Genomic DNA, 25821 nt, shown 5'->3' with positions numbered 1-25821 from the left:
GCGCGCCTTCCCGCGCCTTCCCGCGCCGCGCCCCGCCCCGCCCCGCGGCGCTCTGCCCCTCAGCCCGACTCTATCGTCCGTCCCGCCATCGCGCGCGTATCCCCTGGGCCAATCAGCGCGCCGGGTCGCGGCCGGAAGTGAGGCGCGGGACTCGGCCTTCTATAACGGGAAGTGACGGGCGTGTCCCGGAAGTGCGGGGGTGCGCGGGCGGCTGGGCGGATCCCGGCGGCGTTGTCACCGCAGCGCGGAGAGCGAGCAGGGCCGGTAGGGCGGGGCGGGGGAGCGGCGGGGACCGGGCCGCGGCGGCGGGCGGATCCCTGGGGGCGGTGAGGCCCGGGTGGGGGGGGTTCAGGCCGCGGGGCCGCGCCTCCGCCCTGCTGGGGCCGGGCCTGGCCGCGCCGCGGGCCGCGGGAAGGGCCGGGGCGCAGCCGGGGTGCGGGAGCGGGGCCCCGAGTGCCCTTGCACGACCTTCTGAGGGCCGGAGAAAGCCGCCGCCCCCGGCGGGGGCCGTTCCGGAGCGGAGCGGAGCTCTCGGGACACGGGGCCCGCAGTTAGGGCGAAATACGGACGGCTCGGGTCGGCTCGTGCTCCCCGGAGGAGCCGGGGCTGCTCCGAGCCCTCCCCTCGGGTTTCTCCCGCTGCCTGGGCCGCGGGGGGCGGTGGAGGAGAACGCTGGGCCCTTTCACTTTCCGGGGCGTTGGGAAGTGCAAGCGCTCTCGTTTGTCTCGGGTTTTCCATAAACGGTTTCTAGTTACGAAATGAGGAACTTGGAAGCAACTTCCTCAGGGTCGATTTCCTTCCGCGTTAGAGTAGTTAAAGAGACCGTTTTATCCCCCTTAATGCTGTAGGCAGGGTGCATTTTAAAGCAGGTGGGGCAACGTGCGTGAAGACTGTGGTTTGGCTCCCGCAGGAGGTATAGGTTCTCCTCCTTCCTTTACAGCCCTGCCGGAAGGATGGCAGTGTCTTCCCTGGCTCCGTAGGCTCTTTGCAACAAGTCTGAAAGTTGTAACTTCCTTTTCTTAAAACAAGAACTCCCGGTCACGCTCAGCAGCCAAACTGTTGCCTTGAGGATTTCGGGTCTAGTCCAGAGTGCTTTGTTGCTCTGGTTGTCCAAGCATTCTTCCAGTGCGGGTGTTCTTGTCCCGTAGCTGCTGAGCAGGGATGGTTTCATTGTGGCGTTGCCCTGCGGGGACGAGTGGCGATTTGCACGGATGGGTCACACTCTTGGTGGCATCTGCAGCTGCAGCACCGGGGTCACCGCACGGACGGTGGTTGCAGCCAGACTGCAGCCCATTTACCTATGTAACTGGTTTGCATCCTGGGTGTAGGAGTGCAAGGGTTTTTTAAACTTCTGAAGCTGTGAGCGCATGGAACTGTCTGCTCACACCTTCGGTTTTGCTCTAGACAGTTAATGCCTGGTAGGTGAACTGCAGTCCAGGGTTATGTCACGAGCAAAAAAAAAAAAAAATCCTACCTCTCCAAACTGCCGAGTCCCTGGAAGGCGGCAGACTGTTTCCAGAGTCCTTCATCCCTAGAGCTGTGAGCCAGTGGTGGGGATCAGGCGAGATGAGAGTTCTCTGGGACGCTCTTACAAAGCAACTGGCACAGCAGCATTATCTGGACGTCTCCTTGCCTCCAAATTCCCGGGTGGTGTCGGAAGGCAGCGCTTGGCCTCGGGAAGCGTCACTGAGTCACCAGTTCTTCCTTTGCGCTGATGTCCCCCCTCCCCTGCCGCTGCCCTGGGAACCATCCGAGCCCGGTTTATTTCTGATCCAGCCTCCCAAGCTGCCATGTACATGTGGAGCAGCAGCGCAGCTTGAGCTGGTTTAAGCAGTTCTGGCTCCGTGTCCTTACAGCACAGCAGCGTTTGTAGCTGCAGAGCGAACCGGATCAGCGAACTGATCTGGCTGGAAAATAGTCTTGCAGAAATGGTTATTAACTGGGTCAAATTCCAACTGAGTTTGCCGTGTGGCTGTACAAGCTTTCCCTTGCGCCACGGGGGAAAAAGGAAGGGTGGGGACCGCTCGAATTGGCACTGCTGCGGGTCCACGGCTGCGCTGTGGCCTGATGGACGTCTGAAGCCAATTAGCTCATCTGAAGAGACTCTGACTAACTCTGGTTTCACTAGTGCCGTGGGATCTTGATCCCAGGGTATGAAGAAGTCGCTTTTACCGCTATCCGCCTGAAAACAAACAGGGTTATGTTCCTAGCAGTTTTTCTGTCTGGCAGAAGGTGGGGCTCTTGCATTCACTGCTGCTAGCTCCTCGGTCCTGTGCAAAAAATGCTGAGAATCCAGGCAAAACTGCTGACTTGAGGAAGCAGTGAAGGCAGCTGAGTGTGAATTCCCAGGTGGGAAGCGATTCAGCCTCCTGCTGTCTTCTGCAGGCTTCTGTGATATGCAAGGATCTGAGAAGAGCCCAGGGCTGTTTCCCTAGACATCTCTCCACGGCTGAGGAGCCTACCTCCTGTAATCTGCTTTCAGGCTGAGTGTGGGCTGGGAGTCCCATTCCCTGCCAGCCGTGGCAGAGTTGACAGCAGGTCTGTGCTGTCTTGTGGAGCAGCAGGCCTCCCAGGAGCCGCGGAGGCACCAGCTCCAGCATTCTGCGACTCGGCTGAGTCTTAAGAGCCAGAGAGCCGCCATGTGGAGGTGCTGAGCAGGGCACCTGAGCACCTCTTGAGTGTCAAAAGGAGCTGAAGAGGAATTTCCTTCCAAATGCCTCAGAGCGATACCCGAGGTTTGAGGTGTTGAGCCCCTGTAAGGCACCCATGCCCGGCTGCAGATCAGCAGCGTAGCGGGAAGTCCTTCAGTAAGGAGCGGAGCCCTTTGAAGGACTGTGTTGCAGGTCCCCTCTCTTCTGCGTGTCGGCGCGTGCTTGCCGGAGGTCTCAGCATGGTGCAGATGGGATATGCGAGTGCAGTTCTCTCCTGGCAGTTCACATGCGATTGAGTCCCTTGGCTTTGCTTTGTCTGGCAGCGTGATGGCTGGTCTCCCACACACCTGGAAAAGCTCTGGTTTACTAATCCTGAGCTGTAATAAATGCTTCGTCCGAGAAGCCTGAAGGGCGAGGTAGAGGCCCTCATAAAAGTTTTGATGCAATTAGGAGTCTCCTTCCTCTCTGGCTGCGTGTTGGAGAAGTAGCCGAGGCGCAGTGACCCACGGTGATAAGACGCGGCGCTCTGCCCCTGCAGCCCTGCCCCTGCTGGCTGTGTCGCAGGGTGCCTCTCGACCCTCGCGTCCGGCCGGGGCGCAGGAGCCTGCTCCTCTCGGGAGCGCTGCAGCAGCGGCTTTGGCGCAGCCTGGTCGGAGATGTTGTTCTGACTGCTGCTCCTGGGGAAGCCTGTTGGAAGAGGTGAAGCGATATTTCTCCAGGGCTACCTCAGAGAGCCGGACCCTGGCCTGGCCTGAGCTGCTGGTTGCAGTGGTGCCTTGTGCTGGTCTGAAGAGCCGTTTTCTGTCTCTGATGGGCTTCCATCGTTTTAGAGATCCTGTGAGGACTGGGGTGGTTCTTGATTAATCCGTGTGGTGGTGTGCGTGATTGTACCTTTAGCTCCGGATTGCAGGATTAAGGCTAGAGGCACAGGAATGCAACCCAAGAGCTGGGGATTTGTTTTTTCGGTTGTTAGGTTTTGTTTTTTCTTTTCCTGTGCCCTCCATGGCATGGTTGTTGCTAAATACCTGTTTCTGGGAGGGGTTACCCTAATGGAGCTGATGAAGACTGGGTGCTGGTGATGTGTGGGTGGAAACTGTTGCCCCATCTGGTTACATCTGGAGCTTGGTTATCGACAGGTGAGACCAAACTAATGTATTTCTTAACTGATCAGGATAGGATACCCAATCCTGGAAATTGGCTGCTATTTCAGCTGCTAGAAATCGGTACTGTTTAACGCTAAGGCTGTTCCTGTGCGGAGCGCAACGATCTTCCTGACCTGACCCTGCTGTCGGGAGCTGCACCGTGGTTGGCGCTGCTCTGTTCACCTTGCGGTACTGATCCTTTGCCGTGTGTGCAGTGCTGGCTTTGGCGAGCTTTGGTTGTTCGAGGAGAGGCTGTCTGATGGCTCCTGTGGCCTGTTGCTTGCAGGTGCTGATCAGGCCATTTGGTAGAAGTTTTGTCTCTGATTGGTCTGAAAATTGGAAGGTAGTGTACACCTGTGGACACTAATGCTGCGGAAAGGGACCCAGCACTGTCGGGGATACGCATGTGGATACTGGTGGATCGTCTGCTGTGTGTGTCTGTTTATTATATTCATGCTTTCAAAGAGGGCTCAATTGCAGGTGGGAGTCAACAGAAGTCAGTGACTTGGGACTTGAGTTCTTTAAAGCTCTCACTGAAAGTCTGTCACTTCCATTTCCTGAAAGCTGCAGGTGTCTTAGGAGGAAGGTCCAGAAGTTCTTCAAGCGTACAGAGAGAGAATGACCTGTAGTGCTTGGGAGGTGAAATCTAGCCTGGAGGTGAGATGAAGGACTGCAATAAGGGGATCAAGCAGCAGAACGGGTGTTTGAGTGAGTGTTTGCTCAGTGCTTCTGGGAGTCTTCGAGGCTAGAGGCTTTTTTGGACAGGAGCACAAAGGAAGTGACTGGTTTGATACGGAGATACGAGAGTGAAATCTAAACAGTTGTTCATATATGACATGAGATTAAATGGCCTTTTGAATACAAATTTCCACGATATTCAGTGCCAGAATGCTGGAGAATGCCATGCAGAAGGGCCAGCTGTTTGTTGTAAAGTGTAGGGGTCAGTACCAGCAGTCGTTGGGAGTTGTAAGTGCAAAGGTACAATGGGAAAAGCTCCCCTACACAGACACGCTTGTGCCACGCAAGGCCAAAGCCCTTGTAATAACCCCAAAGTGTCACATCGTCTCCCCACCTTTGTCTGGTGATAAATCTTAGTCAAGCTTTAATACCCAGAAACACCAGCTGCATCCACTGGAAGTCTCCTACCCCCCGGACACGCCAAGAGTCGTGCCAGCCTCTCTGGGGAAGCACTGCCAGCCCAGGACAAGTCAGCAAGTCTGCTCTCAGGTTTGACAGTGGGCAAGGAGCGGGTCCCCACCGGGGCCCTGGCTGCAGCTCCGCCTCGGTGCTGGCGCCTCACCCGGGGATCCTGGCGGGTGGGCTGGTCACCGGTTCTCCCTCCCCCTTTCCTTTTCTCTCTCCTCTGCGTGTTTGCCGATAGGTCTGCTGTAGTCTTCTCTTCTGGTGGAGATGTGCAAAATTCCACTTTCTGTGTCTAATCTGTCTCCTTTGCCTTGCTCCCCAACAAACGTTCATAAGATTTATGGCTAAAAATATTAGGGAAGCCCAGGCGGCACCTCCACGGTTCTGCTGTTACAGCCATTGCCAGGCTTGAACTGGACACGGAGTCAGACTGGCTCCGGCATCTGCAGAACCTGCCTTGCATCGCTATAAAAGGTGCTCTGTAAACTCTGTGTGATTACTGTCAGCGCTGAGGTCTGTCTTCCCCCTCTGGGTGGCACATTGGGTAGAAATGGAGTAACTGAACTGTGCGCTATTATGTCAGTTAGCTCAAAGACGAAAAGAATGGATGGTGGTTAGCTTATTTAGTGTAACCTGTAGGAGAAGCTTTAGGTGCATGAGATCATAATTAAGCCTGTATTTAAGTACATTGTGTGTTTTTGTTGTATTAGTAGCACATGTTGTAGTTCTTGATTTGTTTGGAAACTAGATGCCAGAGCAGCGAATGCAGTTCCGCAGTCTGTTGTGAGTCGTGTGTGCTAGCGCAGGGCTCCAGGCAGGAATATTGAACAGGATGCGGGAATGCCAGGTAATGACAGAAACACCTGGATCCATCAGTACATCATTTGTGAAAGATTTTGCTTGTACAAAAAGCCTTTCAAAAGCTGTCACTGAAAGTTTTTCGAGTCTTTAGAGAGTCCAAGCTGATATTTGCCATAGGATGACCCTTAGGACAGTGCGCCCTGTGGAACATCAGGAATTACTGAGGATGTCACTGGCTTTTACCGAGGTTTTTAACAGGGTGTTGGCATCGCCTGTCACCAGCCCTCAGTGTGCAGCTGGGTGTTTCCTGGTTAGAGTCTTGGACAGCCGAGCCAAACTCTGCACATGTTTTTAATCCATTATCTGTTTCACTGGCCGTGTGTGACACAGATCTTTGAAGAGGCCCGAGGATGAGGTCAGCTGAACCAGGTGACTCATTCCACTCCTCTGAGGCACCCAGCACCCGGCGCAGAGCAGACTGATCTGATTGAGTTACAAACTGTGAGCTCCAGATTGCAGCAGAGGCTCCTGGCATTTGTGCCAGTGGTGGGGCAGAGGCCTATTCTTAGCTGGACTCGTGCGTTGTAGAGAGCAAAACTGAACTGGGTTTATTCTGGGCTCGGGTTTATTATGAGTGAAAGCCTCACCCAGTTGTTCTTGTGGACAAGAGCGTTTTCTCTATGGCTTGGGCTACTTACCTGTTCCAGCTCATGAGTAAAGCACTGAGGTTGAATTTTTCCTACCCTCTGGCGTGGGCCTCCATGGGCTGAATAGGGGACCTGGCCTACTGGAGGAGTCCGCAGGGGCTGCGGGGTATGGGCACTTGGCAGGGTTGTGTCCTCTGAAGGCCCCCTGGGGACAGCCCGTGAAGGGCCCAAGTGGGAGAGGGAGCCTGTGGAGTCTCGGCGGAGCAGTTCTGGGGAAGCCTGGTTGGTGCTGCCAGGCTGCGCTGCTGGGGAGGAGCCCGTGCTGGTGGAGTAGGTAGGTGCAGTTACACTTCTCCTCCCTACTTCAGTGTAACTCGCCTGTGTGAGGATGGCAGAGCAGGAGCCGACGGCAGAGCAGCTGGCCCAGATTGCAGCTGAAAATGAGGAGGACGAACATTCCGTCAACTATAAGCCACCTGCCCAGAAGAGCATCCAGGAGATCCAGGAGCTTGACAAGGATGATGAGAGCCTGCGCAAGTACAAGGAGGCACTGCTCGGTGCCGTCACTGTGACTGCAGGTGAGCCCTAGCACATGGCTATGCCTCGCTCGAGCCGGAGCTCCATCGCTCACCTCCGGCCTCATCCCTGCTCCTGTCCGGGAGCTGTTCTCCTCCCAGCTCTTTGCGCTTCGGCACGAGCACAGCCGGGAGCATAAAGGCATGCATCTGCGCTCCCCCGATGCTGACCTCTGGCCCTTGGAATAAGGCACAGGGAGTGAGGGGTCCACTCTGCCTTTAGAGGGGGATGGTCTTGGGGAGACTGTGGACTGGGCCTAACGCAGCGGGGAGCCCAGGCCTTCACCGAGGGGGATGTTGTTCTTGCTCTTTCAAGAAGTGCCCTGGAAGGAAAAGGAGTTGTGTTGGTTGGTATTAGGGATGGGTGTTTAACAGCCTTTTTGCTTGTCCTTTAGATCCCAATGCTCCAAATGTGGTGGTGACCAAACTGACTTTGGTCTGCGCTACTGCTCCTGGCCCTCTGGAGTTGGACCTGACAGGTGAGCTAGGAAGGAGTTCCAGCCCTTCTCCCAGGTCAAAGCTGGCTTGGTGTGGAGCCTGGCAGAAGGCCCCGCAGGAGCGCTGCTGGCATGGTGGACAAGCCCTTCTATGTCAGAAACGCCCCTGTGCTGGATGCAGAGTAAGGTGCCTGGGCCGCCGGAGGGTTCGGTACTCTGAGCCCGGCGCCTGTGTCCCCCGTCACAGCAGAAGGCCTTTCTGCTTCCACTCCCTTGCCAGCCCTCGTTTTGTAGAGGTGTGAGCTGCCAGGCGGGGGAGCCAGCTGTCCTCCAGCCTGTGCAGCGACACTAACGGCAGCTTCGAGATGGTGACGGCCTGGGAGCAAATGTCTACAAAGGCACATTCTTGAATTAACTGCATTGCCGTGCTGCAGCGTCCTTTCACAGGGCATCGCTTGCCCGCCTCAGGTAGCGTGGGCAGCGTAGCGAGGAGGGTCCTGCCATGCAAAAATGAAAGGATGAACTGCGTGCTGTCCAGGCAGTAAGGGTCACCCCCTGCTGCTGCAGATACTGTCCTGATCACCTCTTGCAACTTAAATTTGCCCCAGAGCACAATACAAAGGGACTCTGAGCAGCCCTCTCCCTTTTTTGTAGGTGACCTGGAGAGCTACAAGAAGCAAGCGTTTGTGTTGAAGGAGGGTGTGGAATACCGGATAAAAATCTCCTTTAGGGTAAGAATTCAGATCTGAAAACTGAAGAACAAGTGGAACACCAGACTGCTGCAATCCCAGCACAGGGAGTGCCTGAGCCCCAAAAAGTGGTGTGATGGAGGAAATTGTTTCCTACTGTGGGTGGGGTGGGCAGTGTGTCTAGGAGATGTCCTCTACAGTCCTTGCTTGTCTCTCTGCAGGTTAACAGGGAGATTGTGTCAGGGTTGAAGTATATCCAGCACACGTTCCGGAAAGGTGTGAAAAGTAAGTGCTTCTCTGTGACTCGAGTGCTGCTTTGTGTGAGGGCTTTCTTCTCTTTCCACTGCGGTGGATGGGGGCTTGCCCGCTGGTGCCCCAGCAGCTCATAATGGGAGGAGACAGTCTTCAGTCATGTCTGTGCCGACGTGGGAAGGCTTCTGGGTCTGCTGCAGGGTGGCAGCCCGCGGTCCTGGCTGCACCTGCACCTCTGGGCTTGATGTGTAATCTCCGCTGGAGCGCGGCAGTGAACAGGTCACTGCTGACAGCGGTGCTAGCGTGGGGGGATCGCTCCTTGCGGGAGGAGCCGTTCCTGGAGTGAACGGAGCTGTTAATGTGGGTGACGTTCTTGTTCTCACAGCTCCTTGGTGGATTGTTGTAGCAGTAACAGACCTTTCATTTGCTTTAGCCTTGCCCCAAATGCAGGGGAGGCTCTTAAACAGCCTCCACACACCTCTTTTTCTCCTTCTAGTTGACAAGACTGAATACATGGTTGGGAGCTACGGCCCCCGAGCGGAGGAGTACGAGTTTCTGACCCCCATGGAAGAAGCCCCGAAGGGCATGCTGGCCCGGGGCAGCTACAACATCAAATCCAAGTTCACAGATGATGATAAGACTGACCACCTGTCCTGGGAGTGGAACCTGACCATCAAGAAGGATTGGAAGGACTAGCCCTTCCCAAGGCCAAACCCCAGAGAGTGTGAATCAGACAGTGGCTACCGTAGAAATCCCCCCCTGTACCAAAGTGCTGACATTGGAACCCTCTTACCTTTCACCCCCCGTTATAATTTGACCAGAGAGCTCAGTTTTGTAATGTGCCCCCTCCCCAGAGAATCGCTGAGTGCATCGACCAAACCGTGCTGTCTGCATCTGATCTCCAGCTGCCCGTCCCAGGGCTGTGCTGTCCCAGCACAGAGGTGGGAGCGCTTGCTCCCTCGCCAGGCCCTTTGCTGCTTCTCACCTTCCTTTACAGGGTAGGTGCTGAAGGGGAGAGACTCCTATGTTCTGTGTAGGATCCTGTGCTTGGCTTTCCTGTGCGCAGCTCAGGGTAGCTACTGCCTCCAAGTAGCTGAAGAACTTTGATGCCAGGCAGCTATTGAATCCGTTTGTTGGCTAAAATCATGTCCGGCCTGCCCCTTCCACCCAGTCGGTGTCCTGGGAACGCTGGCAGCTTCATTTGTGGATGTTCCCTGTAACCATGATGCCTTAATGTGTAACATGTATCCTCTAGGGAGGGGGCCCTCCCCTTGTTACACTTTTTAAATGCCACCCACCCTTCCCCTGTTTGTTGGCATGGCACTCATCTTGGTCGCGCCCCTCATGGGTTATTAGGAAAGATTCACAACTTCCCGCTTTGCTGCTGGTCCGTTCTTCACCCGAGACGGGACATCTCCAGAGGGGAGGGTAGTGTGACATCCTGGGTGACGCCTGGCCGCCCCTCCCGGTGCCCAGAGAGCTGGCCTGGCAGGACCCCTGGCCCTGTTTGCATAGAGCTCCGAACTCTCTGGCAGCCTCAGCGCCTCCGAGGCATAGAGGGGGTTGCAAGGCAGGTGGGTGCAGGAGTCACCAGTGTTGCCATCACCTCACACTTCTCGTTGCAGCCAAGGTAGCTGCAAAGCACTGAAATTCCAGGGCAGCACCTGCCCTCCTGGCTGTTTTGGGCTGAGGATGGACTAGTCTGTTTCTGCAGCTGCTCTCCTGATGTGATCAACAAAGAGCTTGCAACGGACAAGTATTCAGAAGCGGTTAATGCCTTATGTATCTGTTCTGCCTTTAAAATCTGTGCCTGGCCTGTCAGTATTTATTGCCTTGACACTCGACTCCCCCCCGTGCCCGTAGCAGACCCCGCAGCACGCCAGCCTGCCACCCGGGGCTGCGCTGACACGGCGCTCAGGGCGAAGGAGCCCTCTGGGGCCTGCGAACCCCTGAGGGCTGGGCAGGCACGTTCCAGCTCCACAGCCCTCTTATTTGGATCCTACCACGTTGAGGTCGTATTAGAACTGGGACCAAGTACATGTGGCTTTCTCGTAGCTACGTCTTTGCCTCTAACTCTCCCTTGCCCTGCCCCTAGAGAGATTTTTGTTAATTTGATTTGGTGCATATTGTCTGTAAATCCTAGACCCGGGTTAACAGGTTTGGAATCATCGTCTGCTTCTCCTTTTATGACAGTTAAATAAAATCTTTGAACTGACTGTCTGCTGTCCGTTCTGGTTCTGTTCTGGAACTTCCTGGTTCTGGGTCTTTGGCAGGAAGTGGCAGAACTTGTGCTCCACAGGGGATTTCTGCAAACACCTGGGGTGGGAGAAGACCAGAGTCCCTGGGCTTGCCGAGCTATGAAATGGGGGATCTGGGATGGTCCTTGCCAGGGGAGAAGAGGCAAGAGGCCCCCGTCGCAGTGTTTGTCTTCAAGATCTATCCCTGCTGTTCGCTCTGTTCTGCGTGGCCTGCAGTGTGAGGGATGAGACGGGCATGGGGAAGTGAAATCGGTGGGTGTCTGAGGTAGGAAAGTCGGGGGAGCTGAGGAGCAGGTGGGTTCTGGGCCTTGGCCTGCCTGCGCTGTGCCTGTTCTGCAAGCACGAAGTGAAATTCCTGCGCAGTCAGAAGAATGAGGGAGGCGATCGGAGGGAGAACAGAATCCAGGAGAGGCAATGTGTGATAAAAGCCTGCGGATGTTTACAGAGCATGTGGCATGTTTGTGTTAAGGATAAGAAAAGTGTAGCCAGGAAAAGCTCTTTACAGAATCTACAGCGCTAGAGAAGCTGTAGGGGAGATGGCTCGGCCCTGCTCCTGGTCTGAAAGACTCACAACGGTAACCAAGAACTCTGAACACAAGAGGGAACCTGCTGAGCTAACAGCATTGAGCCCCCTTTCTTCTGGGTCCCAGGAAAGCTGCCGTGCTTCCCAGATGCCGCCGCTAAAGGAAACAACGCGACTCAGAAACTGCAAGAAAGCGCAAGGGCTGAAATGAAGCACCCTCAGCCGGGCAGGAGCCGCCTGCGCGCCCCGGTGCGGAGCAGGCGTGCGGCCAGCGCCCGCTCCAGAAGGCGCGCTTCGCTTGCGCTGCTCCCTGCTGCAAGCCCTGCCCAGCCGCGTGGCCCTGCAGCCCTCCCTGCGGCGCGGGGACGTGAAAGGCAGCGCAAGAGCAGGCGCTGGGAGCAGGCGTCACCCTCCATCGTGTCAGTTAGAGCGAGCCCAGATGTGCCGATAAAGTGAACAAAGGCCCTCCTTGTGCTGGCCCCCAACAGCCGCTCTGTGGGCAGTTAGTGTCAGGGTGAGATCCTGTCTGATGCAATCTCCAGCTCTTTGGCAAGTCTTTCCAAACTCTGGACGTTGGTGTTTCTGTTAGATCATTCGCGCGATGGTGGGATGCCTGGGGAGGGGTACGCGGGACGGCTGCGACCCGCTGTAACTCCGGGGACTGAGGGGCTACAGTGGCGATCCACTGCCCGTGTTCTCTCTGGAACGTGGTCCCTGCTGCAGGATCCCTGCCCCGCACAGGCACGAGCAGCCCAAGGAATGCACGGCTCTGGTCATGGGCCGGGCAGGACACGGTGGCTGGGTGGGCCAGACGATTCTCACTACTTGTGGCTTCCAAGCAAAAGCCTCAGCCCCTTCCGGGAGATGCACCTCATAAACCTTGGGTCGGAGCTTGCGTAAGAGCGGTCCGGGCTGCTTTTCTGGTCAGGCGGCTGTTTGTGCTGCAGCAGCTCCGTCTGACGCAGCAGCTGCCTCGAAGCAGCAGAACTGCAGCTCCACGAGCGCGGCAGCTTTCACCTGTGTCTGTCAAAAGGCAGCCTGGGAGAACCGAGGCCGAGGGAAAGGGGAGAACCGGTGAATTAACGTCTTGCAGTGCGTGAGAGCCCCGCTTGTGGGCCTGGACCTGCTGTGCCAGCGGCTGGTAGGTGTGGAAGTCAAATGACACACTGCCCCAGCTGACAGCCCCAGCAGGGAGCAAGACATCAGAGGAGACACGCTGCCATAGAGGGCAGGCGGTGCCCTGCCTGTGCGGCTTTCCTCTAGCAGACGTTGCAGCGCAGGGATATTTAAAGGGATTTAAAGAAAACAAGAGAACTGCATTCCGTTCGTGGGGTGCCGGAAGGCAGCCGCAGGGACGCTGCACTCAACAGTGGTGGGATCCCCAGCCAGCACCAAAAACGAGAACGAGAGTTCCAGCACCTGCAAGGCGTCAGTGAGCATTGCCGGCCATGCCAGAGCCGCTGAGCACACGTACCGGTGGCCCACTGCCTCCGCTGACGTGTGGCGACGTGGTAACACAGCTCGCCACCGCGAGCCCCAGAAACCTGCTGGCAGCGGACGTGCCACTCCGCCTCGGCCGCTGGCTAAGCCTGCCTCTGCCAGCGTGTCAGGCGAGAGTTTTCTGGCAGGAACTGCCTCGATGCAGGGTCTGGCCCCTTCAGCAGAGAGCGTCGCTGCAGAGCCCCTCTGGCAGGGCAACGAGCCGGGTGCGCTCAGGGCAACGGCTCCCAGGTGCTGCCTTGCCTGTGGAACCAGACGGGCTTCAAGGTGGCTGAGCATGAATGCAGGATCTTGTTCTGGCAGCAGCCGGTTCCCCACCCTGGCAGCCCGACGTGCCTGTGCCTGCGCAGCCCTGAGCAGCGGTGGCCGGGCAGCGGACGCTGCGCACTTGCTGCTTTGCTCAGTGCAGCTTCGCCATCTAAAATCTCACTGGACTCTTTCTAGGCCCAAGAAAGGCATCGGTCCCGCACCCAGCCAAAGCTCCTGCACAGACAACTGCTCCTCACAGCACTCACAGAGCGACCAGGTTACCTGCGGAGAACTGGCGGGGCACCTCGCTCTGAACGCCGCTGGCCTGGGCACTGGGCCCAGCCCCTGCAAGGGGAAGCAGGAGGAGAGCAAAGAGCAGCAGCTTTACTTTGCAGGCAGCCACCGAGCTGGCAAATCAGCAGGGCGCGGCCGGGGAGCCTGGACGGAGCCTGTCCCCGCTCCAGCACTTATCAGCCGGGCAGCCTGCGGGGGCAGGAGGTGCCCGTAGCAACCCCGGCGATATCCCGGCGCTGGCAGGGCAAACACCGCAGCCGAAGGCCGGCTGCTTTCTGCCCGGCGGCGCAGGGGCTCTCCTTCCCCAGCCGAGCTCTGGGAGTAACCAGGACCCGAGGGCCGGTTCTCGTGCCGCGTCCGGAGATGCCAGAGCAAAGCAGGAAGAGTCGCGCCATGGGACTTTCCCCTGCCACGGCCACGAGGCTCGTTTCTCGCGGGTCCCTTAGCAGACGCTGTGCAGAACTACGCGCTCCGAACTAGAGCCTTCTCGTGAGGGGCTCCGGCTCGGTCCTGGGGGGCGAGGTGCGCCCCGTGCCCTGCCTCGAGCACGCCATCGCGGAGCCGCCCGCTCTGTCAGGGGAAGCGTGCGCTGAGGCCGAGAGCCACCGCCAGCCTCCGGCGGGACCCGAACGCTGCGCCGCGCTCCCCCCGTTCCCCACGGTCTATCGCCGGGGCCGGCGAGGCTGCAGCAGAACGACACGGGGCTTCCCCGACCGCAGCGGTGCCGGACGCCCGACGGGGGCCCGGCCCGGGGGGGGGGGGGGGGCGGGCACCGGGCAGCGCGGCAGCCCAGACGCCGAGCGGCTGCGCGCTCCCGCGGCGCGGGCCTGGGCCGGCCCTGACGCCGGCCGGTGTCCGCGGGGCCGGGGCCGGCCCTCCCGGGCCCATCCGCCGCCGCGACCGCCGCGACGGCCCCGACCCCCGCCCGGCGGCCTCGCGCGCCGGGGCGTGCCCGCAGCGTCACGTGCCCCGCGGCCTCTCCGCCGGCGGCGCCAGGAGGGCGCCTTTCCCTTCCGGGCCGGGTCAAAGGGCGGCGGCCGCGGCCCAGTCAGGATCCACCACGCGCGCCTCGCCGCGCGCACGCGCAGTGCCCGCCCGCCCGGGCCGCCCGAGTGCCACGTTCGAGGGCAGGCGGCCGCGCGAGGCGGCGGCGCTGACCAATCGCGGCCGACGCAGCGGGGAAAGGGGCCAATGGCGGCCCGCGGGAGGGGAGCGAGGCCAGCGGCCAACCCGCGGCGGCGGGCGGAGGGCGTGCCCAGACCGCCGGCGAATAGGAGCCGCGCGGCGGCCCGGGCGGCGGCCCGGGCCAATGGCGGGCGGCGGCGGCGCGGCACGGCGCGGCCAATGGGGCGCGGCGGCGGCCGGGGGAGGCGGGTTTATAAGCGGAGGCGGCGCCGCGGCCGCACGCCCGGCCCGGCCCGTCCCGACCCGCCGCCATCAGCGCCATGGCGGGGCTCCGCGCGATCGTGGCGCTGCTCTGCCTCCTGCTGCCACCGCCCGCCCGCGCCGGCGACTCCGCCGCGGCCCCGGAGGAGGAGGACGGAGTCCTGGTGCTGCGCGCCGCCTCCTTCGAGCAGGCGCTGGCGGCGCACCGCTACCTGCTCGTCGAGTTCTGTGAGCGCGGCGGGGCTGGGGCAGGGCCGGGCCGGGAGGGGCGGGCGGGCGGCGGCCCCGGGGGTCGAGGGTGGGGCCGGGAGGACCGAGGGGCCGGGGGGGGGGGGAGGAGGAGGCTCTGAGGGACCGGGCTCCCCTGGCCGGGGGCGGGGGGGGGGCTCAGTCGGGGCTCGGCCGGGAGGCCGCCGCGGCGCCGGGCGGGGCTGCCAGGGCGGGGGTTCTGCCCTGAGCCCCGGCGGGTCGCGGGCGGGAGCGGGGTGCTCCGGCCGGCGCTGACGCCCCGTCCCGCAGACGCCCCGTGGTGCGGGCACTGCAAAGCGCTGGCGCCCGAGTACGCGAAGGCGGCGGCGAAGCTGAAGGCCGAGGGCTCGGAGATCCGGCTGGCCAAGGTGGACGCCACGGAGGAGTCGGAGCTGGCGCAGCAGTTCGGCGTGCGCGGCTACCCCACCATCAAGTTCTTCAGGAACGGCGACAAGGCTGCTCCCAAGGAGTACACAGGTGAGCCGGGGCAGCCGGCCCCGCTGCCCGGGTGCAGAGGGCAGCGACGTGGCGGCGGGTCCGTGCACCCGGTCCCGTGCTCCTGCGTCTGCTGGTGCGGCTGGACAAGGTCCACTGTGACAGCAGCCCAGGGAGGGGAGCGTGGGGGGGGCAGCGGGAGGGCTCTGGGTGGGTGTTGAGGAGTGAGTCTGCCTTTAACAGGCTTTCTCACCTAAAGCTGGGGGAATCCCTCATCTGAGCTAAGGCAGATGGTGTTGTTTTTGTGTGGGAAAGCAAAGCAATCCAGGCTTGACTTGTTGCTTGGCTTGACTTCATTCGAGCAATGTAGCACCCAGAATTGAAAAAATGCTTGGGCGGCTGGGTAAAGGGACAAAGGTGAGATGTAAGGCAGAGGTGTGAGGAAGATGGAGACAAGCAGAATTCAGCTAAATCAAGCTACATTGTGCTGGATGCTGAGGGTAACATCCAGACTGCTGATTTTGAAAAGAAAAGTGCAGGATAATTTCATTTGTGTGAAAAATACCAGCATCTTGGAGAAGTACTGTGTTGCTGGTCAAAGTTTAAGAATGTGCTTGGGCTAGAAGGAAGAGAAGAATGGATTCCTGGGAGCCCCTTGTACCTTGACTTAACAATTAGGGATTAGCTTAATTACACTAGGAGTGAAAGGAAAAGAGTTGCGTAAACAATATCTCGATTATTCCTGACCTCTTGGCCAGCTGCTGAACAGTCTATCTCAAAGCTTAGGGGTTTTGTGTTCTTAAACTTAGTCAAGGGGAAAAGTGAATCAGTGTTCTTATCTTTCTGTTGTAGCTGGCAGAGAAGCAGATGATATTGTCAGCTGGCTGAAGAAACGCACTGGCCCGGCTGCAGCTACCCTGACAGATGCTGCTGCAGCAGAGACGTTAGTGGATTCCAGTGAAGTGGTTGTGATTGGTTTCTTTAAGGTAGAGTTTGTGCTTCCGTTTGAGAAGCTCTTGTGTATGCCTAGAGCCTTCCCTGCTTTCTGCCCCATGGGGACCTGACAGCTGGGGAAGGCTCTCTGTAAGTTGTGAAACACTTGCTGTCCTGCCTTACTTGATCTTCCAGTTCTCTGGCTGGTAAGCCCTGGGATGTTTATGCTTCAGTTTGATGTGTCCCCTGTGAGACACCTTTCTTTATCCTCCAGGATTTGACGTCAGAGGCTGCAAAGGAGTTCTTGCTGGCAGCAGAAGCCGTGGATGACATTCCTTTTGGGATTTCCTCCAGTGCCGATGTCTTCACCAAGTACCAGCTTAGCAAGGATGGTGTGGTCCTCTTCAAGAAGGTACTGGTTGATGCAAAGCGTGAGCACCATGCTTGAGTCTTCCACCTCTTCCTACCTTTTTTCTAATTAGTCAGATTCAAATAAGGGCAGCCCTGGGCGAAAGAGCAAAAGATCCTGTGCTGTCGATCTGGCTGTTTCCAAGCCTCAGAGCCTGCGGGGGAGAAGAGCAGAGCCCACAGCCCCTTTGCAGGGTGGCGGAGCCCTGGGTCCCTTTGCAGGGCGCAGCCAGCTGCAGAGGGGCCTGCAGTTGGCAGAAGGGCAGCCTCGTCGGTCTCCCGGCCCAGTGCTGCCCTCCTGAATCTGCTGGGCTTTGGGTCTGAGCTGTTGCTTCACTCGCTTCCCTGTTTCTCAGACTGGCTGCAGTGCAGTAATGGTCAGCACAATCTTCAAAATATTCATGGCTGTAACTAGTGAGGCCCCCCGTGCCCCTCCCCAAACTTCGAAGGTCTTAAACAGAATGGTAGCCAAGTTCTTGATGCTCTGTGTTTGACTGTGGCTTAGCAAAGTTGCTTTTAAATGTATTCAGTATTGACCTCTGCTGCAGTCAGTTGACGGCTGTGTCCAAGAGTTGTTCTGTCTCTTGTGCTTCTGTGGGTTCTGTGGTGTAGTGATTCCAGCAAAGTTCCTAAGAGGATTTGCAGTTCCAGCTGGCTAGGCTGGGGCAGTTGGATTATGTTGAGAGGGATGCTGGCCATCTACGGAATCAGAAATAAACTTACTGATGCCTTTTACTACTAAAATCCAAGTCACCGGGATGAAATTCTAGGTTTGAGAAGACAAGTAGAGGTTCCTTAGACTTGGTGGTACTGCACACGTGGGTGTGGCGAGGCAGGACAGAAAGCTGCTTTGGGTTCAGACTTACTAAATCTGTGATCTAATCAGTCATTGGTCTGACCAGTTTGACCTAAGACAGGCTAAAGAGTTGAATGAATTCTTATTTCATTCTTTCTTTGTTCAGCTAAAATAGCATATTTTATTCTACTACACCTCTGATATTGTAGTTATTTTTATGGTGCTAAAAGCTTGTAGACTTCTCAGTCAGAGGTCCCTCAGATCAGCATGGCTGAGGGTGCAAGTAAATTATCTGGCTAACGAGTTCAAAATGCTAGGGTTTTGCAACTATAAAAGTTGGGGTGGGTGAAGGGAGCAGTATTTTGTTCTTGGCTGACTTACTACCTGTATCTTGCTCTTCTCGCAGATATGGCTTTCTGTATGTGATCTTTCTGTATGCTCTGTTCATGGTTAATGCTAGGCTGAAATAGCTGTTTAGGGGTTTTTTCAACTTTTGTTCGTGTCCTTTGGCAAACACTGAAGTCCAAATAGAAATGCTCCTCTAAAATTGACCATCTCTTTGGGGCTGCGGGGAGTAGCAGCATTGGGCTCCAAGCAGGGCAACATATGAGATTGCTTTGAAGTGGCAAGGTTACAGCTAGGGCTTCCAGCACTGACAAGTTATTACCCTGGGTTTTATTTAGTTACCTGTATGTTTTCTCATGTTTAGCGCTCTGTCGAATGAACCTGTGTTGATTTGATGTACTATCCTCTAACCCTTAAGTCCCGTGAGCTCTGTTAATGGTTTCCTCTGCTTCTGAAGAACTGGGGCAATGGCAGGACCAGTCTTTAACAGTAAAGGAATTTTCAGGCTGTTTTCTGTAAGTGTAGTCAACTGGGGTACATCTGGAATGAAAAGCAGGTCTGCACCTGGCAGCTCCTCTGTCAGGCGTGTTAGGAGTGGGAGGAACCTTGGTCTGGAAGGCCCTTCATGAGGCAATAGAGGGCTGGGATGCTGCAGAAATGCTCTGCTCTACGTGGAAGGAAGAAGATGAGATGGCTTTCAGCCTGTGAACGTTGCCTCCTTGTTCCTGTTTTGGTGTGGTGTCATGGTAGTGCCATGAGAGCTCTCAAATATGTCCACCCCAAACCAAGGTGAAAAGGAGCACCAGTGCTAACCACATACCAGGGCGTAAGAACCAGATAGTTTATTTTACCAACAGTTATGGTTTTGGACTTTGGCTCAGCTTCCTGCAGTTAGTTGGGTCTAAACTGAGAGGGCTTGTTGGCTACTCACTCTCATCTTACTCTTTGTGCGAGTTGTCCAGGCTTGCAAAGACCCTCGAACAACTGTTCTGAAGGCACTTAAGGCGATGTTGAGTACTCTTTAAAGTATTGGCAAAGGAGTTAACTTTTAATGCAAAGTGTTTTGCTCAGCTTTTCAGCTGAGACCGGTATGCTTCCTCCAACAGAAGGTTATCCGAGTCCACTCTCTTGCTTCTGCCAGTAACTTGAGCATTGCCCTGCCATGGGACTGCTGTGTTATCCTGCACATCCTCTCTTTAACCTTGATGGTCCCCTACAGCTGTTCCCTTTCCAGGCTGCCAGAGAGGGTTCTGAGAATCCTGGTCAGGGATACAGGTGATGTCCTAATATAAAAAGGGATCTGGCACCTCTAGTGTGATGTGTGTGTTAAACATGTGCTGCCGCCTCTAACAATAGAGACTGAAACAACCCCGCAGAGCTGAGTAAATTGCTATTTACTTGCAGTGCCTAGTGGGCTTTGCCGTCAGACTTCTTTCATAGTGCTGTCTGGTAAAGTGTGTGCATCTGCTCTGATGTTGCTAATTCCTGCAGAGCAGAAAGCTGCCTGTGCTCTGCTAGCTTCTGACTGGTCTGCCTTCTACAAAGCTGTTAAACATCCTTCTTGGTGACCTGTTTCACAAATCGTTTCATGATCGTGCAGAACAATGCCAAGATCTAAGCTGTCTTGTTGCTGCTCACCTTTTGCTGCTGGGGTGCTGGGGGGTGATTTAAGGCTTTGCTTGCCAGGAAGGTGAACACCTTGATCCAGACTTTATGCAAACATGTGGTGACCTTGTTGAGAGACAGAAGTCTGCTCTGAACAAGTGCAGCTGAGATCCATTGGGGCAGTGACTCTGGTGTGAATGCATCTTATTTCTTGAAAGAGATTTGTATGGGATATGGATGTGTCTAATGCAAGAATATTTGTGTTTTGCAGTTTGATGAAGGCCGTAACAACTTTGAAGGGGATCTCACAAAAGATAATTTACTGAACTTCATCAAGTCTAATGCATTGCCTCTGGTCATAGAGTTCACTGAACAGGTAGGTCTTTAGATACTCGGTAAGGCCTCTTCCCATAGTTACTGGATGAATATAACAAAGCTTAAATTGTGCGTTGTGTGGTTGTGTTTTATCTTGGAGCTGATGCTAGCTTGGGGTTATGGAGAAGTCTGAAGAACATGTGGGAAAGGAGGGATAAGCTTGCTGTTCAGAGCAGTCCTGTAGTATTGGAGGCTCCTGTGGTTTAGTCAGAATAGCAGAGCCAAGCTGGTCTTGACACTGACTTACCTCTCTTCCAGAAATAAAGTTTATTTTCTACTCCTCAGACTGCTCCTAAAATCTTTGGAGGAGAGATCAAGACTCATATTCTGCTGTTCCTACCAAAAAGTGTGTCTGACTATCAAGAGAAACTGGACAACTTCAAGAGTGCAGCTGGAAACTTCAAAGGGAAGGTGAGATGGATTTCTTGGATTATGAATTAAGTGACCACCTCCTGCAGAGAAGTGTAGCACTGTCTGTCTATACCCACTTAACGGCTGTGGAGGAGGACTCAAAGCTAGCTCTCTCTCTACCTGTGTCTCTTGATAATAGGTGACTGAGTCACTTACTGGCTTACACACTGACTTGCACAACTGTTGAAGGAATAGCAGTTAACTCCTGACTTTCCTTCTCGCGGATGTAAATCTGACTCTGCCTTAATCAACATCAGTGCCAGGTCTGTGTGCATGCTGCTTGAACTGTTGCGGCTCCAGCATTTGTGCTCTGACAGGGTCCCCTCTAATGGGCTTGGAGAAGGAAGAGGGGCCAGTTCAGCTACTACCCCTGCAAGTGTGTGTAAAGCATCGGTAGCCAAGAGGTACTCGTCTTCACCATACTGCCTTTGACTTTTTCCTCCAAAGATCCTGTTCATCTTCATAGACAGTGACCACAGTGACAACCAGAGGATTTTAGAGTTTTTTGGCCTAAAGAAAGAAGAATGTCCAGCTGTACGTCTGATCACGTTGGAGGAAGAAATGACCAAATACAAACCTGAATCAGATGACCTCACAGCAGACAAGATCAAAGAGTTCTGTAATAAGTTCCTGGAGGGCAAGATCAAGGTAATGGAGATAAATGCTGCTGGTGGTAAACCTACTGGCTAAGCAAGCATAAAAAAATGCTCCCTGTGAGGAGTTGTGCGAGTCATCTGGAGAAAATCCTTCCAACTAATGTACAGAATATCTAGCGGGCTCTGCTGAGAAATGAAAGGCAAAACTACTGGGGCATGAAAACTGTAGGAAAGCAAGCTCTGTACTGGCACCTGGGTAGGATCAGAGCCTGCTCTTTCTGCTGCTTAGGGTAACTGTGCTGTTTATCCAGTTGCTCTTTCTGCCAACCATCTGTGGAAGGTGTGAACTTGTGTGGCACAGTTTAAAGAGCTTTCAGCTCTGATCTGCTGGAGGTAGCTGTATGCAACTTACTCCAGTAGTGACTGTTTAGCTAAACTCAGTCCTGTGGGAATGATGCTGTCAGCGGTGTTTCCTTCCTACAGAGCTCAGTTGCAGTTCTCTCTGCACAAGAGCACCTGTTATTCCCGCTTGCTCAGGGTGGGAAGGAGACTTTCTGTAAGCAGAAGAGGAAGTGACTGATTCATCGGATTGCTCACAACCTATGATGGAGGCACTGAGGGGGGTGGTTAATCTTGGGTTTTCCAGGATGTGATTGCATGTACATTCCAAGCAGCTGTCTAGCAAATTGTATCTCAAATTTCACTTCTTATTCCAGCCCCACCTGATGAGTCAAGATCTTCCTGAAGACTGGGACAAGCAGCCTGTCAAAGTTCTAGTTGGGAAGAACTTTGAAGAAATTGCTTTTGATGAGAATAAGAATGTTTTTGTAGAGTTCTGTAAGTATCTTTCAACAGCTGATTCTAAGTAACTGGTATGAAAGGAGTGCCAAAACACTGCATGACCAGGATTAGGGAGAAAGCATCTTGGAGAATCTAAGCCACAAAGGGAGTGCCTTGGTTGAAAAGATGTATGTGAACTCTGGCATGGGGGCTGAGGGGGAGTGGTGGTGGTAACTCGTTAGGTTGGTGGTGCAGCTATGTTTTTCTAATTAACAGATGCCCCCTGGTGTGGTCATTGTAAGCAGCTGGCTCCTATCTGGGACAAGCTGGGAGAGACCTACAGGGACCATGAGAACATTGTCATTGCCAAGATGGATTCTACAGCCAATGAAGTAGAGGCAGTGAAAATCCACAGCTTCCCCACACTCAAGTTCTTCCCTGCAGGCTCTGGCAGAAATGTAAGAAGGCAGCTGGCCCTTATACAGATGGCATAATGAGGGAGCACTAATGCTTAGTTGCCTGCTTGACTTCTGTTTTGGACGAGGCCTTTGGGAGGGCTCTCCATTTGGTAGGGATGGAACACACTGAGTCTACAGGACATCGGAGACCCTTTGTGGGGGGCTGGGCTGTAGGAAAGTTTGGTGGGGGTGGGAAGTGGGAATGGGGAAAAGAAGGAGCATAGCGGAGGACAGTGTGCTCATCTGCAGGCTATTCTTTCCTCGCAGTGATCTCTGAAGTCTAGTGGCTGAGCTGTTTTCCTTCGTCTCGTATGGGTGAAGGTGAATTTTTAAATTCCCTTTTGCTTGGCATGTTAACTGTTGCTCAGAAAGAATTCTCCTCTCCAGGGGTGTGGTTCTGTAGGTGCCCATAACCATTATCTTGATGTTTTTTCCTGTGTAGGTAATTGACTATAATGGGGAGAGGACACTAGAAGGCTTCAAAAAATTCTTGGAGAGCGGAGGTCAGGATGGGGCAGCAGCTGATGATGTGAGTAATATTAATGAGTACTCTAGGCCTTCAGAACATGGAGCATGGGTCGTATCTGGTGCTGTGCTCGAATCCTCGCTCCTAAATAAGATCCTGGGTTGTTGCGTGGCAGGAAAGGATATTGTTGGTGAACAAAAGTGCCTGCATCATAAAAATGTGACCTGTTCAGTTGCAGCCTGGCTGGCTGTTGGCCTGTAATGGACTCCTGTTATTGAGAACGCTTCAGTCGGGTGTGAAATAAATGTTCTTGGGAGGCTTAAACACAAATGCATGAGAACTGTTGATATTATAACCTCTAAATTTGCACAAGCTGTCTCTGGTGGTTGTGCAAACTGCTGGAGTACTTGGAGGGCTTGTTCTTTATTGAACTCCTGCTCAGCACCTGGGACTTGAGCAGTATGGTGAACATTACAGATGCAGTATATCTAGTTGGAAGCTCCTCACCTGCCAGGGTGGAGGGTGTTACAGGTGCAGGTACCAGCTTCCATGGGTTTCTAATCCATAATGTCCCAAATTCAGAGCTCTTGGTAGAAGTCTCTGGATGTTTTGTTAACACGGCAGCAGAGAATAGTGAACGGATTAGAGATGCTGTTCTGGGCTTGGTTTTGGATCTGCCTAATGTGCCGGAAACCAGCAGCTGTCTTTGTAACCTATACAGGACCTGGAGGACCTGGAGACAGATGAAGAAACAGACCTTGAGGAAGGTGATGATGATGAGCAGAAAATCCAAAAGGATGAATTGTAAAGAGGCGGCTGATCTACATCACCCAAAAAATCAGACACTAAATTGGCTGCTGTTATGCAGCCCAGTGAGTCAGAAACCCATTAAGATTTAAAGCAGAAGGCGAATGACTGGAAATCCAGGGATTGGCTTTTAAAGTAACACTTTACCCTCACTTGTCTGTACACTTGACTATCTTTTCTTTCTTTTTGCTTTTGAGAAGGGATCTGTCACTAGGTAGCCAGCCCAGCCAGCTGGGCTCGTTTTTTTTATTGTGATGTACTTTTTTGTACACAGCTTTTGTTTGAAGTATTCTGTTCTTCTGGGTAGAAGCAGATTGTGAAATGGTAGCATGAGTTCAGTGGCCCAACATTCTGGAGCCTTGCCACTAACATCTTCCAAGAAAGCTTTCTTCCTTTTTTTTCTTTTAAAACTGAAGCTCATAGTTGATTTCTGCACCTGGCAGGGTCCTTAATGGTCTCAGCTGTTCTTCCCTGGAGTCAGCCTTCAGTATACGTAGGGGAAGAGGCAGTAGGCTGATGGCATCATCCTGGTGTGAAAGATGTATATGAAGGTGCTTCTCTTGCTTCTCTTCACGCTGGCCAGATGTTTCCTTTCCCCTCTGCTTTAAGACACTTGGAGATGACTATTCCAAACACCTGGAAGGGTGGAATACTGTGTGCACTGGCTGTGGCAGGCTCTGAGGGTGGAGGTGATCGCTGGCTCACCAGCTTAGACAAGAGCTAGCTGTGTTGCCATCCTTTTGATCAAATGCAAGACTGTTTTGCAATCACTTTCCATGCATTATTTTGAATGGGTTGACCAGGTGGGTGGTGTGGGAGGGCCTGATAAAACAGATCAAACAGGACATTTGCAATTACCGGGTTTTGGGGAGGAACTTGAACAGGGGAGTGCCTCAAAGGCCTGAGCTGCATCAGGCTGGTTCTTAGCATTCCGCTACAATAACATTGGAACTGAATTTGTTGGCCAAATAAAGTTGAGATTTTAATACTACTCTGTCTTTGTCTTTATCAGAATATAGAATGAATATATTTGAACCTGACCTGAAAGAGGATCAGAGTTCTAGGGTGATTCTTAAGGGACTGTGCCAAAATAGTGTGCGCTTGTCAGTTTTCTCAAACTTGCACTAAATACCACTTTTTTGAGAGAAACTACACTTTCTTGAATGCTTCTGGTTTTGCAGGTGGCTTCTGGTACCTTAACCTGAAGAAATTTGTATTGCATAATCTATAAAGGAAAAGAACTTCAAGCTGACCATGTCATGTCCAGATTAAATCAGCTTGTGCAGGCAGCTAACAGCTCTGTTAGCAGTGAGTGGACATTGGCTTGGGCTCTGAGAATAGGCGGCTCTGCTTGCCAGCTGGCCTGAGGTGAGAGGACCTCATTGCTCTTGAGCAGTTAACCAAGGAATTTGCCTACAGGGAAACCAGGGGCTGCCTGTAGCTCTGCTAGTCAGGCTCACATGATCCAGTGAGCTACATTGCTATTTCCAAACCAGTCACTTACTGCTGAAAATATTTTTGTAAGAAAATATGCTATAAATGTCACATGCGAGGGCATGGTGAAGCTAGAGGGCAACTCTGGAGGCCACTGGTGCCTGTCACTGAACATGGGTGCGCTGGGGTGGTAGAACAGAAGCGCTGTACGCCACTTGTGTGCAGCAGCAGCTCCAGCCTCCTGCTGTGGTTCCCCTGGGAACAGAGCCCCTGCCGAGTCCTGGCGTGGTGTGCGTGAACCTTCGGCGCAGCGGGGCCGGGGCTGGACAGGCACTCGCTGACTGTGGGATCAGAGAACAGTGTTTGCTACTGCCTGTTCTGTCAGTTGTGTTGTGTTTGTGACCGTTACCCGCAGTTACGAGGAGAAGGATCTTTGAAGATGCCTCCCTCCAGGGCTGCGACCTCGCGTGTCTGAAGGCAGGCAGGGGACTTGTTCTTGGTGCAGCCCTGCTGCCATTGCCGTACCCCAACAGAGCAGGCAGTGCTAGTGGCCGGTGTCAGGGCTGGCAGTGGTAGCTGCTTCCGAGTAAGAAAGCTGCTTTGTGTTTCAGGGTGGGGAGGAATAGAGCGCTGCTAGTAAGAAGTTCCACTGGAAGGTGCTGGCTAGGACTTGGCTCAAAAAGGTCCATTTGTGGAGCCAGTTAAAGTGTAAACAAGGCTGAGCTCTGCAGTGGTTCTTTGTTTATGGTCTGAGACCTGCCTTGCTCAGCTCGGAGGAGGGGGGCTTTTCTCGTACACCAAGGCTGCTCTTGGCAGAGCCCGACTCCATCAGAGTCATCTTGTGTACACAACTAATTGCTGTTCCAAGAAAGCAGGCTAAAAGCGTTCTGTCTCCACAGCAGATAGTTCAGCCTCCTATCGCACAGTGTTCTGTCTGATGTACTGCCGAGCAGAGATGCTCAGCAAAAAGATCAATGTGTTTGCCAGAAGATGAAAAAGTGCAGCAGACAGTTCTCAGGTGCGTGGCTGACGGAGCAGTCAGCCTCACTGCTGGCAGGGGTTCAGGATGAGGGTCTGCCGCAGAAGGGGCAGAATGAAATCTCTGTGACTCCTAACACAGGACAGGGATTTCTCCTGATGCACTGCAGGGCAGTTCATTGTCCTGCCTGGACAATC

The 25821-nt window shown here is 54.6% G+C and overlaps 2 protein-coding genes across 2 annotated transcripts; both read left to right on the top strand.

Annotated features, from left to right (window-relative positions):
* Positions 1 to 127: 127 nt before the first annotated feature.
* Positions 128 to 10553, top strand: ARHGDIA (Rho GDP dissociation inhibitor alpha). The gene is made up of 6 exons (XM_075519139.1): positions 128 to 264; positions 6753 to 6962; positions 7355 to 7438; positions 8051 to 8127; positions 8307 to 8370; positions 8834 to 10553. The coding sequence occupies exons 2-6, from the start codon at positions 6773 to 6775 to the stop codon at positions 9031 to 9033; spliced, it is 615 nt and encodes a 204-aa protein (XP_075375254.1). The 5' UTR covers positions 128 to 264; positions 6753 to 6772; the 3' UTR covers positions 9034 to 10553.
* Positions 10554 to 14551: 3998 nt separating this feature from the next.
* On the top strand, positions 14552 to 24202 carry P4HB (prolyl 4-hydroxylase subunit beta). The gene is made up of 11 exons (XM_075518543.1): positions 14552 to 14775; positions 15067 to 15273; positions 16084 to 16217; positions 16439 to 16576; positions 19590 to 19694; positions 19979 to 20104; positions 20552 to 20752; positions 21417 to 21537; positions 21757 to 21938; positions 22381 to 22467; positions 23126 to 24202. Exons 1-11 carry the CDS (start codon positions 14607 to 14609, stop codon positions 23210 to 23212), a joined length of 1557 nt encoding a protein of 518 aa, XP_075374658.1. The 5' UTR covers positions 14552 to 14606; the 3' UTR covers positions 23213 to 24202.
* Positions 24203 to 25821: the final 1619 nt, after the last annotated feature.

The sequence above is a fragment of the Mycteria americana genome, chromosome 16, assembly GCF_035582795.1.
Source record: "Mycteria americana isolate JAX WOST 10 ecotype Jacksonville Zoo and Gardens chromosome 16, USCA_MyAme_1.0, whole genome shotgun sequence".
Taxonomy (NCBI): Eukaryota; Metazoa; Chordata; class Aves; order Ciconiiformes; family Ciconiidae; genus Mycteria; species Mycteria americana.
The sequence above is the reverse complement of the archived record's forward strand: the minus strand, read 5'-3'. Positions and strand labels throughout refer to the sequence as shown.

Coding starts and splice junctions, on each gene's coding strand:
- ARHGDIA (XM_075519139.1), top strand. CDS start 6,773: ATGGCAGAGCAGGAGCCGACGGCAGAGCAGCTGGCCCAGATTGCAGCT. Junction 7,439..8,050: donor TCTGGAGTTGGACCTGACAG/GTGAGCTAGGAA, acceptor CCTTTTTTGTAG/GTGACCTGGAGAGCTACAAG. Junction 8,371..8,833: donor GTTCCGGAAAGGTGTGAAAA/GTAAGTGCTTCT, acceptor TTCTCCTTCTAG/TTGACAAGACTGAATACATG.
- P4HB (XM_075518543.1), top strand. CDS start 14,607: ATGGCGGGGCTCCGCGCGATCGTGGCGCTGCTCTGCCTCCTGCTGCCA. Junction 14,776..15,066: donor CTACCTGCTCGTCGAGTTCT/GTGAGCGCGGCG, acceptor CCCGTCCCGCAG/ACGCCCCGTGGTGCGGGCAC. Junction 21,538..21,756: donor GAATGTTTTTGTAGAGTTCT/GTAAGTATCTTT, acceptor TCTAATTAACAG/ATGCCCCCTGGTGTGGTCAT.